The 14,766-nt window shown below is 52.3% G+C and overlaps 1 protein-coding gene across 1 annotated transcript in view; it reads left to right on the plus strand.

The window, feature by feature from the left end:
- The window catches only part of LOC138379713 (amyloid beta precursor protein binding family B member 2-like), a 171,755-nt gene that overhangs the window by 109,727 nt on the left and 47,262 nt on the right, over positions 1-14,766 (plus strand). The window contains exons 6-10 of the mRNA XM_069464836.1: positions 502-710; positions 789-818; positions 8,145-8,207; positions 8,589-8,674; positions 8,769-8,829. Coding sequence (XP_069320937.1) covers positions 502-710; positions 789-818; positions 8,145-8,207; positions 8,589-8,674; positions 8,769-8,829 — 449 coding nt within the window. The remainder of the gene's footprint in view (positions 1-501; positions 711-788; positions 819-8,144; positions 8,208-8,588; positions 8,675-8,768; positions 8,830-14,766) is intronic.

Raw genomic sequence — 14,766 nt, forward strand, 5'->3', positions numbered from 1 at the left:
AGGAGGCCTCTCTTGTTGCTCCTTCGCAGCGTCCCAGTCGAATGGGGGGGGGGTGTTAAAAGCACAGGAAAGACATGTCATTTATAGAATATGTTTGAAGGAAGTCGGAGTTGTGTGTGTTGCTGGGAATGACACACGATGCCCACCAGGAAATCTTCCTGACTGGCAGAGGAGTAGGTGGTTTGTGCAGGTTTTGCTTGAGAAGCTGATTCTGGTTAGTGGAGCTTTTGTGTGTCCCCAGGGTTCTTGGGCTGTGTGATGCTTGGTCATGGGCCTCTATGTCCCGTCTTCACGTGTGGGCCTTCCTGTCCGGTGCTTCACTGGTTCCCATGTTCCCCCTTACCAACCACGGCTGCACATGGCAATTGGGTGCATGTCACGGACACCCCGAGTAGGACTCATCGTCTGGACACGCCTGCCTGTGGGTCCCCTGTCCGTCGGCACCGAAACTGGAAGACGCTTCCTCTTCTAATAAAATCCTCTTTCTTCCCCATTTTCCAGCAGATCTGTGGAGTGATCACTCGTTTCAGACCGACCCGGATCTGCCGCCGGGTTGGAAGAGGGTCAGTGACGTCGCTGGCACCTACTACTGGCACATCCCTACTGGAGCCACCCAGTGGGAGCAGCCGGTCTCCGTCCCCGCCGGTCCCCAGGGTTCCAGGAAGGGCTCCCTGAGCTCGGTGACGCCGTCCCCCACCCCGGAGAACGAGGTACGGGTGTCTTTTTGCTGGCTCAGTAGCGCGGGTGTGACCTGTGACCTCTCTAGACCACTTGCTTCTGCCCCGCAGGTCACCGAGGCAGGTCATCAGGTCACCGAGGTGAGTGTCCGGTTGTCATGCATGTTCGTTTGGAGTCTCGGAAGTGTTGCCTTAGTAGACAGTGTTAGTATCCATCTCACAGGGATGTCTTTATTTTTTAATGGCTTTTGATCTCTTGAACCGCCATTCCGGGTACGGAAACAGGGGGCTGATTAGTGAGAAGTGGCTGAGGTTCCCCGGGGCTCGCTGGGGCCGCAGTTCACTCTGCAGGTGCCGCTGCATGTTGCCGGCTCCGTGACATGTTTACACATGGAAGAACACGTCTTGGCCAGACGTGTTACAGTCACCACATATCTCATTAGCTGTGGGCTCGTTTGATGGCTCGGAGAGGACGTCTGCAAGGGTAACCCCGGAGAGCCCGCAAATGCTTAGCTTCTGTTAAAAATCTGCTTATTTAGCAGAAGTGACATTATTTTAGAAACAACTGGCGGCATAGATTTCTGCTGTCCCTGAGGAAGAAATCTAGATGTTTAAACAAAGAATTGGAGCAATAAAAAATTTCATTGTGCTATTTGTTAATATGAAGATTCCTCCTGTGAACCTTTGTGAATCCTGATAACAAAATATCCCAGATAATTACAGTTAGAAACAGTCACAATTAGGTAATAATTTTTGAGAAAGGTGCTTTGATCCCCGACACCCAGGCATTCCTGCCTTTTTCTGACCTCAGTCTTTGGCTCCTTAAGCCCATTTCTTTGACTTTGGGGCCGTGACGGCATTCGAACTGCGTCTCCTACTGCGGAGCTTCTGTCTGTTTACGACTGTTGTCACCTTTCCTGTTGTTAGAAGCGTGGGATGTTGTGTTTCCTAAGTCGGATTATTCGCACGTTCTCCGATGGGAGGCGGTGGGACCTGTCAGGCCCGTGTCCTGGTCACTTCCCTGCCGAGACGGGACGTCGGCGTCTTACTTGCACAGCCTGAGCCTCAGGTTACCCAGCTTCAGGGTGATGAGTGGGGACAGGGTGGGCGAGGACCTTGGTTTGTTTGCACGTTGCCCTGGTGATCGGCAGGCGCGTCAGTTGCGTTGCTTATCCCTGGGCGACTGTGACGACTTCACTGGAGCACAGCGTCCCTCCTCCCCGGGCGATTCTCACGCAGCCGTGTCTTCATCTGGTGCTGGGTGCGCTGGGGGTGAGGAGGGACCCGCACGGCCCCAGCCCCCAGGGGCTCGGCGTGAAGAGGGGTTTTCTTCGTCCCCAACAGCTGCATCCTGGGACTCCCCCGGGGCAGGTGGGGGTGGGTGAGGCCTCTGCTCGCTCTTCCTCCCCCGCTCGTCTCTGCTGCCAGGATCTCTTTCTCCACCCCAGGGCTTCCTTCCGCCATCCCAGCCTTGAACCACCTTCGCCAACCAAGAGTGCCGGCACTCCTACCCTGCAGACAGGGAAACTGAGGTCAGAGGGGTCCGTGAGCAGGGACAGCGCCAGGTCTGGAGCATGGAGTCCCTGAGTCCCAGGCCAGAGTCCTTCCTACTTGGCGTCCCTGGCTCAGAGGCCCCACGAGTCCCAGGTCGTCTCTCTCGGGAAGTGATGAAGGTCCCCTCAGAGCTGCCCTGCCGGGGCCACGGCTGGGGAGTGGTGGGATCCAGGGGGCATCCTGAGCTAATGCAGCTTGGAGTTCTGTTTCTTTGATTCATTTGGGAGACTCTTGTCTCTGTGTTTTCTGTAAACGTCTTGGGGAGGACGCAGCGTGGGGGGGGCAGCTGGCTTTGGGTGAAACCTCCAGGTAGCAGAGGTCACCTCCCACCCTTGACCCTCCCTCGGGGCCAGGTTTTGCCTGCCCTTCCCCTGCGCACTTACCCCCCACCCCTGCACCAGCAGCTGCTCAGAGGGACGCACCCTCCCTGCCCCCGTCTCGGAGGGTGGCACTGGCTCACGGTCCCCACTCGGCCTCCCCACTCGGCCTCCCCGCTGTGCTTAACGACTGGCTTTGGTTTCAGGGCATTTTCATACATATTGGTTCATCCGATCCCCTCAAGACTCTGGTGTGTCAGAGAAGCCAGCGCGGTCCCCGCCGAGAGAAGTGGTGACTGAGAGCCAGCGGGTGGCACAGCCGGTGTCAGGGTGGGGGTGCAGCCAGCCCCCCGACTCCGGCCCTGCTCTGCCCAGTGTGACCCCCACCTCCATCAACAGGAGTCCCCCCTGCTATGCTGACCACGTCACTGTGCGGACCAAGGCTTGTCCCTCCGTGGGACTTGGCTAAGGGATGTGCATTTCTAGAAATTTCCGAGAGAGTGACTCACATTCAGCACTTTCACAGAGCAATGGGGTAGATATTCTTTAGATCAACCTCTCAGCTGTTCACTTCCTGCGCATTCTACCCCTGTCCACAAAGCCGTCCCCTAAGTCACAGGACCAAACAGATTTATTGACTGCTTGATGGACTGAGACAGGATCGTGCTCTGCTGCCCAGGCTAGAGCACATCACAGCTCACTGCAGCCTCAGACTCCTGGGCTCCAGCGATCCTCCCACCTCAGCCTCCCGGGTAGCTGGGACCACAGGCACCACCACACCCAGCTAGTTTTTGTATGTTTTGTAGAGACGAAGTCTCACTCTTGCTCAGGCTGGTCTCGAACTCCCAGCCTCAAGCGATCCTCCTGCCTCGGCCTCCCCAAGTGCTGAGATTATAGGCGTGAGCCCCCGCGCCTGGTCCCAAGCAGATTTAAAAAGCAGTGAATTAAAGTCTTGGAGACAAAAGGGGGAGCAGTGGAGGCGGAATGAGAGGACTGGGGGACAGACCCCCCCTGCCACACGCCTGGGCTGTGGGGACACGGATGCTGACGCCACAGCGGAGGCTCTGAGAGGCGTCAGGTGTCTGCAGGGCCGACGCCGCGTCTCGTCACTCCCCGTAAAGCCCTTGTGTCGCCTGGCGCCATTGTCCCGTCTGGCCTTTGGTGACGCTGAGACGCAGAGCGAGTAGGAACTTGGGTGACGCATGGCAGAGCCGATCCAGCCCCTCTTCAGCCCCAGGCTTCTCGGTGCTCTGTGTCCGGGAGGCTGCGTCACACGCAGAACCTTCTAGAAAATGACTCCTCCTAGTAACATCATCTAAGGCGCTAATGGCAGTGGAAGAGAAATCATTATTTTCCCAACACCATTTCTTCGATTCCTAAATAGAATCTATTTCAACTGCATGAGAGAAAGCTAAATGTTAAGGGAAAGAAGCAGCTTCTAATATTTCGTGTTAGAAATGCATATTTTATTCAGGTTTTTTCCTGAGCTGGCTTCCAAAAAAGAATCAGATAAATAAGTGCTAAATCTGTTGCCTGCGCTTTGCAAAAGTTCAGGACTGAAAGCTTCCTCACAGCTTGGAGATTTTGCATTTCACGTTCCGAAGTTCACTGGGGAAGTGTTGAGCGCAGTGGATCGTGTTTCTGCGGATCACGCCAGCAGCGTCTCTGAAAGTTTATAAACTGCCAGGGAGCGTTTGCGGCTGAAGTTTGGCGCACGATGCTCTCCCCCCAGAGCACTTGTTGGCTCCAAGTTACCTCGCAAGTTACTTGGGTGTCGAGTTTTAGAGCGGAGAGCGCGACACACAGGAGATTTATATGAGTAACTGTAGGCCTGGAGCCAAGTCTAACCATATTTTTAGCTGAAGGTGCTTTGGGTCCCTGAAGAGGAGGATGTGGAGACGGAGGGTCTGCGGCTGGGAAGGCGAACGTTCCTTAGAACCGTGGCTCATCCTGATGCTAAATTATTCTGTTCTTGCCGAAGTGCTCGTGGCCTCGGGGTGCCCTGAGCAGCCGGCACCCTGCAGGGCACGGTGGGTCACGCTGCGCCCGCCCGAGTGTTTCATACACACTTGGAACTAAGATGAGAACACACAAGGGCCATCTGTCACCAGGTGACTGAACTTCTGACCCAGTCGAGCAGTCACAGTGTTTGAGAGCTGGAGAGACCGGGGAGGAGGCCCCGTGAACGGGAGGGCTGAGGACCCTCCCTGGAGGCCCCCAGGGACTGTAAACGTGCTGGGTCTCTGGTCCCCCCTCAGGCCACCGAGTCAGAGTCTGCAGGGATCCGTGAGCTCTCCAGGGGACTTTCTGCTGCGCATGTCACCGGCTCTCTGGCGCACCTGGGCCCCCTGTTCTTCTGTGTGTCAATTCCTCATAAATTGAGGGACTCCCGGGACTACTGCTCTCACTCCTTTGCTTCGAAAGCTCTTTCTGACGTCCCATCCCTTTGTCTTCTGTGTCACCTGGGGCATGTCCTTCTTCCTCTGGGAAGCGCCCTAGTGGTGGGGACCTGTCCCCCTCACCTTGAGTCCCCGGCACCTGGCACAGTGCTGGGTCCATGGTGAGGCCCATTAAGTATTTGCCAGGTGAAGAAGCAAACCGGCCGCAGCCTGGGGAGCTGCTGGTGACGGTGGCGGCAAAGCCAGCGCTAGAGCTCGGCCTCCTGACCCCATTCCCATCTCTGCGTCTGTGTCTGACCGGGCAGGTCGCTCCAGCCGCCTCTTCCCCTTTCCTCGTCTTTCTCGTCACTTTTCCTCCTCCTCGTCACCCCACCCCGTGCCGCAGAGACGGTGGCTGCAGCCTTTCCTAGAATCAAAGAATCTCTGTTGGGTTTTTTTTTTCCCAAAAAAACATTTATTAGCAGGAATTATTGGCCCAATGTAGAAACTTTCTCCCTAATTAAAAAAAATTAGATGAATAGACTATGGAGTTCTTAAAACTTAAGACAAAGTGTTTTTTGTCTTTCGTTGACCTTAAAGAATTTTTTAAAAAATAAAATAAAAATTATAATCACTTACACGGGGAAAAAGTTTATCATCTTTGGTATAAATGAGTATTTTTAAATATAGGGGGGGGAAAGAGGTCTCTGGCCTAGTCATAACATCTGTAATGCTGGTTTCCATTTTTCCTTACTTGAGTTTTGTGCTATAAAGGCTGGCTTTTGGAGTGCCAATGTTAGTTTAAGGTTTTGCAAAATCACTGTATAGGATCTTTGTTTATTCGAGTCTGAAAAAGGTGATTGTTGGGCGTTTTCCAGGTAACTCGTGTTTGTGTAGCGCGAGGGCTGGACTCATGCAGGCTCAGAACTGCGGTCGGCTTTACTTGAGGGGGACCCTATAGCCAAAGAATGAATACATAAAAAAACTATAAAAGCCACACATGGAACTGTTTTAATTAAGTGCTGAAGGCTTTTCTGGTACTTATTTTAGAAAATACTCACGTTTCACCCTCTCTGGTCCCAATGCATAGTGTCTCCTGAGCATAATTTCTGATTTCAGATTCTTTTTGTCAGATACTCTTCCTTTTTTTCTTTTTTTTTAAAAATTTCTCCACAAAGATGCAATTATCTTGAGTCTTCCTAATGCATCATCTGGTATCCTTTTTCAAAGTTAAATGAAAAGCAAATATTGCTCACATACAGATGATGATGATGATTGGGGGCCACGTCGGCTTGTTTTCTTCTTTAAAAAGCATTTCTAGCTTAAAGTTGTATTTCATAGCTGGTGTCTCGGGTCCTCGTCACAAGGCCTTACTAGTACCTCTGCAGTGTTGGTTCTAGACCTTTCGGTCGCGGCCCCTCTGAACCTGCGAGGAAACCCGGGGAAACAAACACGCACAGACCCCCCCCCTCCACGGGGTCCGTGGCTGCTCTGAGCTGACAGGTCGAGGCCCCCGGTTATTAGTTTTCTCCGAAGTGAGGACCAAGCACGGCCGCTGGGGGCAGCGTCAGGGGAGGTGAGGGCTGCGTTCCAGCCCTGTGTTCATTAAGCAAGATTATTTTTTAAAAATATAGTGGTCTAAGTTCTTTTTCTATTTTGAAAAACTGCAATTCAGGTGCCTGAACCCCAAAACAAAGCAAAACGGCACCAACCATGCAGTTGTGATACTGGATGTGAGTTTGCAATGTTTTTTCAGCCCAATAAATGCATCTTTCCACCCAAAGGACGTTTGAACTTAGCTGCTTCTGCTTATCGTGGTTCTAAAACCTGTTTTAACGTTGTGAGTAAAAGTTAGGGGTCCGTATCCACTTCTCATTTTCAAGAAGCTTTACTGGAAAAGTTTCCTTTGTTGATTTATTTATCCAAGGAAAGAGATTTGTATGACCAGTCCCTAGAACAAAGTCAAAAGACTGTCCCTGGGTTTTTTTGTTGTTGTTGTTTTTGGTTTTTTTTTTTTTTCTTTTTTGAGACAGAGTCTCCCTCTGTCGCCCGGGCTAGAGTGCCGTGGCGTCAGCCTCCTGGGCTCAAGCAATCCTCCTGCCTCAGCCTCCCCAGTAGCTGGGACTTACAGGCATGCGCCACTATGCCCGGCTAATTTTTTTCTATATATATTTTTAGCTATCCAGTTAATTTCCTTCCATTTTTTAGTAGAGACAGGGTCTCGCTCTTGCTCAGGCTGGTCTCGAACTCCTGACCTCGAGTGATCCTCCTGCCTCGGCCTCCCAGAGTGCTGGGGTGACAGGCGTGAGCCACCGTGCCCGGCCTGCCCCTGGGTTTTATTAGCTTCACTTACATCCCGGGATCTTAGTGAAAACCACGTGAGTGCTCACTCAGCACAGGAGAAAAGAAAAAGACGTGTCCTCCTGCGAGGTGGGTGGACGGAGCTGTTCAGATCTGAGGACCTGCCGCAGGGCTTCTCCCAGCCAGGCCGGCCTCGTGCTTTGCTCTGTGATCACGTGCAGGAAACCATTCCGTGATCAAGAATTTGCGAACAGGCTTGTGTCGTAAGGATGGAGAGCTTTTCAGGAATTAGAAGCATTTACAGTAGATTGTTTCGAGCTATTTTGTGTTAGGGTAAATTTCAGCAAAACGTTAATGTCAGTCTGTGCTTCTTCATTCCCCTTTCTCCCCTTCATTCTCCATTTTTTTTCTTAAACTGAAAATAGCTTGGCCCCGCCCCACCCCGCCCCCAGCTTTCTGTGCCCGTGGCCTTGGGTGTTCCGCAGTCTCCAAACCACAGTAGCATCGTGGTTTCCCGGCACCTCCAGGAAAAACAGTTCTGTTTGGTTTATGAGGAAGAAGATGATGACTTTGGATTAGGTGTGCTAGTTATTTAATACTTGCAGGCATAGTGTTTCTTTGTAAGACCACGTTTAGAAAATCCCCTCACTGTCTGCTTCTAATAATGTTCAGTCATCTGTTTTGGTCAGTAACGAAGGCTCCGTCTCTCCTCTTGCCGTAGTTTTCTGGTAACAGTCTGGATTTAGAGAGTGAGCTAACAAGTTGCTGTTAGAGTTAATTTGTTCTCTAACCCATCTGTGAATATCAATGCTAACAACAGTGTCTTGTGTTTTTTCTTTTTTTTTTTTTTTGTTTCTTTTTTTTTTTTTCCTTTAAATCAATGTGCTTTTTTTCTATGTGAATAATTATATGTCTAGAAACAGCCATGGAGTGATTTTGCTGTTCTGAATGGGGGAAAGATTAATAGTGACATTTGGAAGGCAAGTATATTGTCAGATTTTAGCTCATTCAATCGTTTTTCCTTTCTGCATGGCTGTGGCTGTACATTTTTCTTCTTCGTGAATATCATGCATTCTGCAGAGACGGAGTGAGTGGGCCTCTTGCTGGGGGCGCTCAGCTCACGCTCACGGTGCCTTTGTTGCGTGTCCCCTTGTGAGTGACGCGGGCTGACTGCCCAGGCTGCCCGTGGTCTGTACGATCAGGTGCTCGCACCGAGCCAGCTCCAGCAGCCCCTGCATGCCTTCCTGCCCACGCTCACTGCACTCTCTGCCTCTGCCACGAGGACTTTCCTCCTCTCTGATATTGAGGCAACACTGGGGACCCTCCCCACTGGCAGTTAACGGGGGTCTGTTTCCCTCCAGGATCTGCACGCAGCCACAGTGAACCCCGATCCCAGTTTAAAAGAGTTTGAAGGAGCCACGCTACGCTATGCATCTTTGAAACTCAGGTAGGACATCGGAAGGATTTGTTGTAACGCGTGGCTTTGTGCAGCTGGAGTTCGAGATAGAATTCTAAGCTCAGTCTTCTGTTTTTCTTTCTAGACATGCCCCACATGCTGACGATGATGATTCTTGTAGTGTCAACAGTGATCCAGAAGCCAAGGTTTGTAAGAAACATGCTTTCAGCGACCAGGTTAGAGTCTTGCATCAAAGTAATGGCTTTGGATGATAGCCCAGTTTCCACAAACCATCAACCCAGAGCCACTTAATAAGTCGTTCTCCCACAATTCTGTCTCCGAATCTCCCTGACACTTTAGGCCAACTTGGGTCTGGAGGGATTTCTGTGACCGTCAAGACGCTGCCTGTATCTCACGGCATCTGCTCTTTGCACAGGTAGTAAGTGATCACTGTCCAAATGGGTGGGCTTCAGACCTCTTTAAAGATCTGCCAGGCTCTGCTCTGCAGAGCAGGGGGCGGGGCATGAGACCCCCCAGAGCAGCCTCGCACCTGTGCAAGGTGAGCTCTCTGTCCCAGCCCTGTCGTAGCACAGGTTGTGTGAGGGAAACTGAGGGCGAACTTGCCTCCGCTGTGTTTCTGACCTGCTGGGGGGGGGGATGTGTGCGTGTGGCCATCGAGGTGGCACCGGGCCCACGATGACAGGGACCCCCCTACGTGGGGTTCAACCCTGTAAGGTTGCCATCTTGAAATTCTTTTTTTTTTTTTTTTTTTTTGAGACAGAGTCTCACTGTGTTGCCCAGGCTAGAGTGAGTGCCATGGCGTCAGCCTAGCTCACAGCAACCTCAAACTCCTGAGCTCAAGCAATCCTCCCGCCTCAGCCTCCCGAGTAGCTGGGACTACAGGCATGCGCCACCATGCCCGGCTAATTTTTTCTATATATATTTTTAGCTGTCCATATGATTTCTTTCTATTTTTAGTCGAGATGGGGTCTCGCTCTTGCTCAGGCTGGTCTTGAACTCCTGAGCTCAAACGATCCGCCCACCTCGGCCTCCCAGAGTGCTAGGATTACAGGCGTGAGCCACCGCGCCCGGCCCATCTTGAAATTCTTAACAGTTTAACCTTTGCATTTGTGTTTTATGAGTGAAGTTACCTAACCGGCCGGTGGAGCTCTGGCTCACGCACACCCCTGCTTTCTCCCCCTCCCTGGTGAGTCCTGGCTGCCAGTGCCCCTGGCCCACTGGGCCCCGCCAGACCCCCCGTCTCTGCCCCAGCAGGGCCTGGTGTGAGCACTGGGGGTGGGTCGGCTGCACATGCCCTGTGGCATCATGGGATGGGACACGGCTGTGGCCGCCCAGCCCGGGCTAATGGCACCGCTGCATGTTCAGGCACCTCCATGGGGTGAGCCCCTTGTCACCCCCCGTCCAGATGCCTGGCGTGTCCCGCACAGTGTTGGGATGTGTAATATGGACGGGTCACTCCTCTGCTGTGGGTCAGGGTGGTGGGACCCTGGAGAATTCCTGACTCGGTTTCCCACCCCAGCCGGTGCACAAGGCATCGTCTGGGAGGGGGGGACCCAGACGCTGGGGGGCTTGTGTGTCTGCACCAAGCCCTGGGCACCCGTGAGGGTGTCCCCACGCCTGAGGGACCATGACATTAGACAGCAGTTACGGAACACCATGACAAGTCGAGAGTGAGTGCAGAGGAAAGGAAAAAGCTTTATGTTTTAGTACTTTTTGTGGCATTTTTTCCCTGCTCTTTGAACAGGGGGCCCTGTATTTTCATGTTGTGTATTCAGTTATAAATTATGCCACCTATCCTTGGTGCTGACTGTCACGGACGCCACCGTGTCCATGTCAGCTCCCTTCCGCACCCCCTATGCCATGGGGTGGGGAAGGGTCTTCCCAGATTCTTTATTTGTTCTGAATGCCGAGGCAGATCGGCCTCGCCAACGAGACTAGCACACAGGCTTCCTTCGTAGTAGTTCAGAGTGGAACACCAGGCAGGCTCAAATCCTTGACTCCTCTGAGAAGCTGTCATATCGCCAGTTGGTTCTGCAAGAATCTCGGGGTTCAGAGCTGGGTTCAGGGGCGAACACCTGTAGTCCCGGCCACTCCGCAGGCCGAGGTGGGAGGATCGCTTGAGCCCCGGAGTCTGAGTCCAGCCTGGGTGATACAGTCAGACTCCATCTTTAAAAAAAATTAAAAAAAAAAAAAGAATCTCAGGGTTTCCAGTGAAATCTCCACTGCTCCTAATCACCTCACTTCACTCTGAACACAGCTGGTAAGATGACATCTGCTCCGGAGCGAGGGGCATTTTGAGCAGGTTCTTGAGCTGCTGCTGGCGGGCGCCGGCCTCACGGGTAGTTTTATGGAGGGAAGGAGGCTGCAGGCAAACGGGCAGGCAGGCTGTGAGTGGCCCCCGTGGCCAGCAGGTGTTGCAGGGGCTGTCAGCAGGGCTGGAGGAGGATGAGCCAAGTGTCTGTGTGCACCCCTGGGGGCCGCGTGCTGGCACCTGCGGAGCCCGGTGTGGAGCTGAGCCCAGCGCCCGGGCCCGCGAGGCCTGGGCGGACGTAGACGCCATGGCAGGGATGGGAGGACGGGGGTCGGTTACACCAGGGCGGCAGGTGGGGCTTTGTCTCTGTCCCTCCCGGCTGTGTGTCTCACGTTGGTTCCATAAAAGCTCTGAACAGACTTCTGGGAACTCACGGCAAGTGAATTGCTGGAGGGTGCGACGGTGTGGACCGGCTTCCCTGGTCCATCGTGAGGCCGGGGTGAGCCCTGGACTCTGAGAGGGAGGGACGGGCCGCAGGTATCTGCAGACCCTCTCTCAGTAGCGTAATTTCAACTGGGCTCCTGAGGACAGCTGGGCCTGGAACAGGAGGACGCGGGGCTGGGCGAGACTGTGGTGACAGGACTGGCAGGGGGCGGGGAGATGAGGAGTCGTCTGTGCTGCTCCCGGGGATGCTGGGTCACCCCGACCTCCTGGAGCTGGGCCAGGGCAGCCTTATGTGGAAGGCCAAGATGTTCTTTCAGAATTTCCAAATACATATTTCAAAATGCAACAGCCCTACATGAAAAAAAATTTTCGTTTACAAATTTTGAAGAAGTCCCCAGGTTTAGAAGCGACTGTAATGAAGCCACTTTGGAGGAGCTTCCCGCCCGGGTCCTCCCCGTCACCCTCTTAGTGACTCCTGCCGGCTCCATGTGCTGGGGTCCCCGAGCCAGCCCCCCGCAGGGAAAGTGGCCGGACCTGGGTTTTCTGGGTGTTCAAGCTGCTTTGTAGGAGTAAGTTACTCGCTTTAGATAACCCTGTTCATTCTTGCAGTCTGCCAAGGACCAGGGCACTGAGTGGCCCCAAATACACAGAAAATATCCTTGCTTTAAAAATAATATTTAAGTCTAGTAAATTCTAAATATAGTCTGTGCAAGATGATTACCAAAAAAATAATTATAGAAAATGACTTCCTTGCTCCCTACTTAACACTTACGTAGTGAAAAAATGAAAATCGTTGTTAGACGGTCAGGATGTAGAATCCTCTCCCTCCACTTGGAATCTGGGCTTCTTGGTGATCAATTATTCAGTGAAACCTCTAAACAGTGACACCGTAAAATAACCACACACACAGACACACACACACATTCTCCCAAGGAGCGAAGTCTTCTTCTAACTCTGAAAATGTTTCTCAAGCCTACCTAATTTTTTATACAATAAATGCTTTGTACTTGTTTGTTTGGTTTTTTTGTTTGTTTGTTTGTTTGTTTGAGATAAGGTCTTACTCTGTTGCCCGGGCTAGAGTGCCATGGCATCAGCCTAGCTCACAGCAACCTCAAACTCCTGGGTTCAGGTGATCCTCCTGCCTCAGCCTCACAAGCAGTTGGGACTACAGGTGTGAGCCACCTTGCCTGGCTAATTTTTGTATTTTTTGTAGAGATGGGGTCATGCTATGTTGCTCAGGCCTGTCTGAACTCCTGACCTCAAGCGATCCTCCCACTTTGCCTCCCAAAGTGCTAGGATTACAGGCGTGAGCAGAATATTTTGTACTTGATAGCAATATGTGTGTGTTTGTATATAATTCCAAGTTCTCTATTTATTTTAACTTTTTATTTTGAAATAACTGTAGATTTATAGAAAAGTTGTAAAGATTATGTTTCCGTATATCCTTCACCTAACTTTCTCTACTGTGAACATCTTCATGATCATGGTACATTGATCACAGCTAAGAAATTAATATTGATACCATGTGATTAAGCATTTATTCACATTTTCCCACTAATGTCCTTTCCTGTTTCAGGCCCCAGTCTGGGACGCTGTGGTCAGGCCGTGAGCTCTCTGAAACTCATTGCACATGTTCCTTTCCATAATTCTCAGATTTATCATTCTTACCTTCATTATAATATTCCGTGTAATTACTAGCACACAATCTGTCTAGCGCCGGAGTCAGAAGCTGTCTCCACACTGCAGAGCAGAGCTGCAATTTCATGAAAACAGGTGATTTTTTTTTTCTTTTAAATTACAGCTTCGGTGTAGCTTCCTACAACTGGTGTTACCAGGTCAAAGGCCGTCAGTTTTACGGCTTCTGTCACTTACTGCAAAATTGCTTTCCAGACAGCCTGCAGCAGCCTGTGCTCCCGACAGTGAGATTCTAGAACATGCTTCTCTGGCCGCATCCCCGTTGACGCTGGGCTCTGTCATTTTTATTTATTCGTCTTAGTTTTGTTGCATGAGGGGGTGAGCTACGACCCCCTAGTTTTAAAATTTCCCCCTTAATGAATGCTCACAGAACAGGACATTGGCTGTGAAAACTGTGTTTCTGTCCATTCTTGGCCATTTTTTCCTCTTATTTTTTCCAGGCATGTTCACAACAAAATTTTTACTTTGGCGTGATTTTAGATTTATGGAGAAGTTGGAAAGATAGTGCCAAGTTCCCGTCTCTCCCTCGCCCGTTTCCCTAACGTGGCGTCTTCCCGACCGACCACCGTGCGTTTGCTGAAACTAAGAAGCCGACGTGGCACGACACTGCTCGCCGAACGCTTTGTTCTGATTTTACCGCTTTCCTCCTGACGTCCCTTCTCTGTTCCGGAACCCCGCGTTGCGCTCAGCCCCGCGCACCTGTAAACTCGAACTACCCGCCGCTGCGGTCTCGGATGCGTCTCCCATCGTGTCTGTCTCTCTGCCTGTTACGTGTCACTTCTCCACGTGAAAAGGCTTTGACGATTTCATCACCTGTTGTGGGTGGTCGTCCCCAGTGCCCGCGTGTCCTTGCACGTCCGGGGGGCCGGCAGTTGTCCCCCTGTCCCCTGTCTGTCCTCGGCGCTCACCCTCCTTGAGCAGCTTCTCCAGAATCCGAGTTTAGCCCCTTTCCCTCGGCACATGGCTGGCTGACCGCTTAGCGTCAGAATAAAACCCAGGTACGATGGAATTGTAGAAACCGCGATGCTTTGAGGATCACCTGCCGTCCCCCCGTCCTTTGTCCCCTGCGCGGACGGCTGTGAGCAGTGGGCGCCACCTGGTGGAGCGCAGTGGGAATGACGCCCACGTCCCCCTGGAATCAGAATCCCTGAGCTGGAGGTGACCTTCGTGACCTCAGGGTCGTCCTCGCACAGGTGGAGCAGGTGGGTCCCGGGCTGCACAACTGGCTGGCGAGGACGCGACCTGCCAGGTGTCTGCCGAGCCTCTGACCCTCGCCCTGCCCGCGCCGTCTCCGCCCCTGTGCGTCCAACTGTCCCGGGCTGTTGGCGAGGACAGGTTCTTAGTGCTGCTGAGAGAACATCGTGCTTTGCAGTTCGCAGTCAGGGAAATGAGTGAGGCAGATCGTACTGTCCCACGCTTCAGATTCTCCGGGTTTCGGCTTTCTCATCGAGGAAAGACACATGCCATCGAATTAGGAGCCACTTCTGGTCCTGAGAAGTGTTCAGATTCCCGATGAAGTAGTTCAGTGTGATGTGCGCTCAGGTCTGGAGAAGGACTCGGCTCACGTGCGTTTGGCTGCAAAGCCCGAGCAAGCCTCACGCCCACCTGCTCCGGTCCTCGCTGCCTCCGCGTGAAGATCACTTTGGCGGCGGGAATGTGGGACTGAGGAGCGGAGTTGCTGGAGTCTGGAATGGGAGAGCGGAGTGGAAGGGCCTGGCTTGAGGACAGACAC

Source organism: Eulemur rufifrons, unplaced genomic scaffold (genome assembly GCF_041146395.1).
Source record: "Eulemur rufifrons isolate Redbay unplaced genomic scaffold, OSU_ERuf_1 scaffold_125, whole genome shotgun sequence".
NCBI classification, from domain to species: domain Eukaryota; kingdom Metazoa; phylum Chordata; class Mammalia; order Primates; family Lemuridae; genus Eulemur; species Eulemur rufifrons.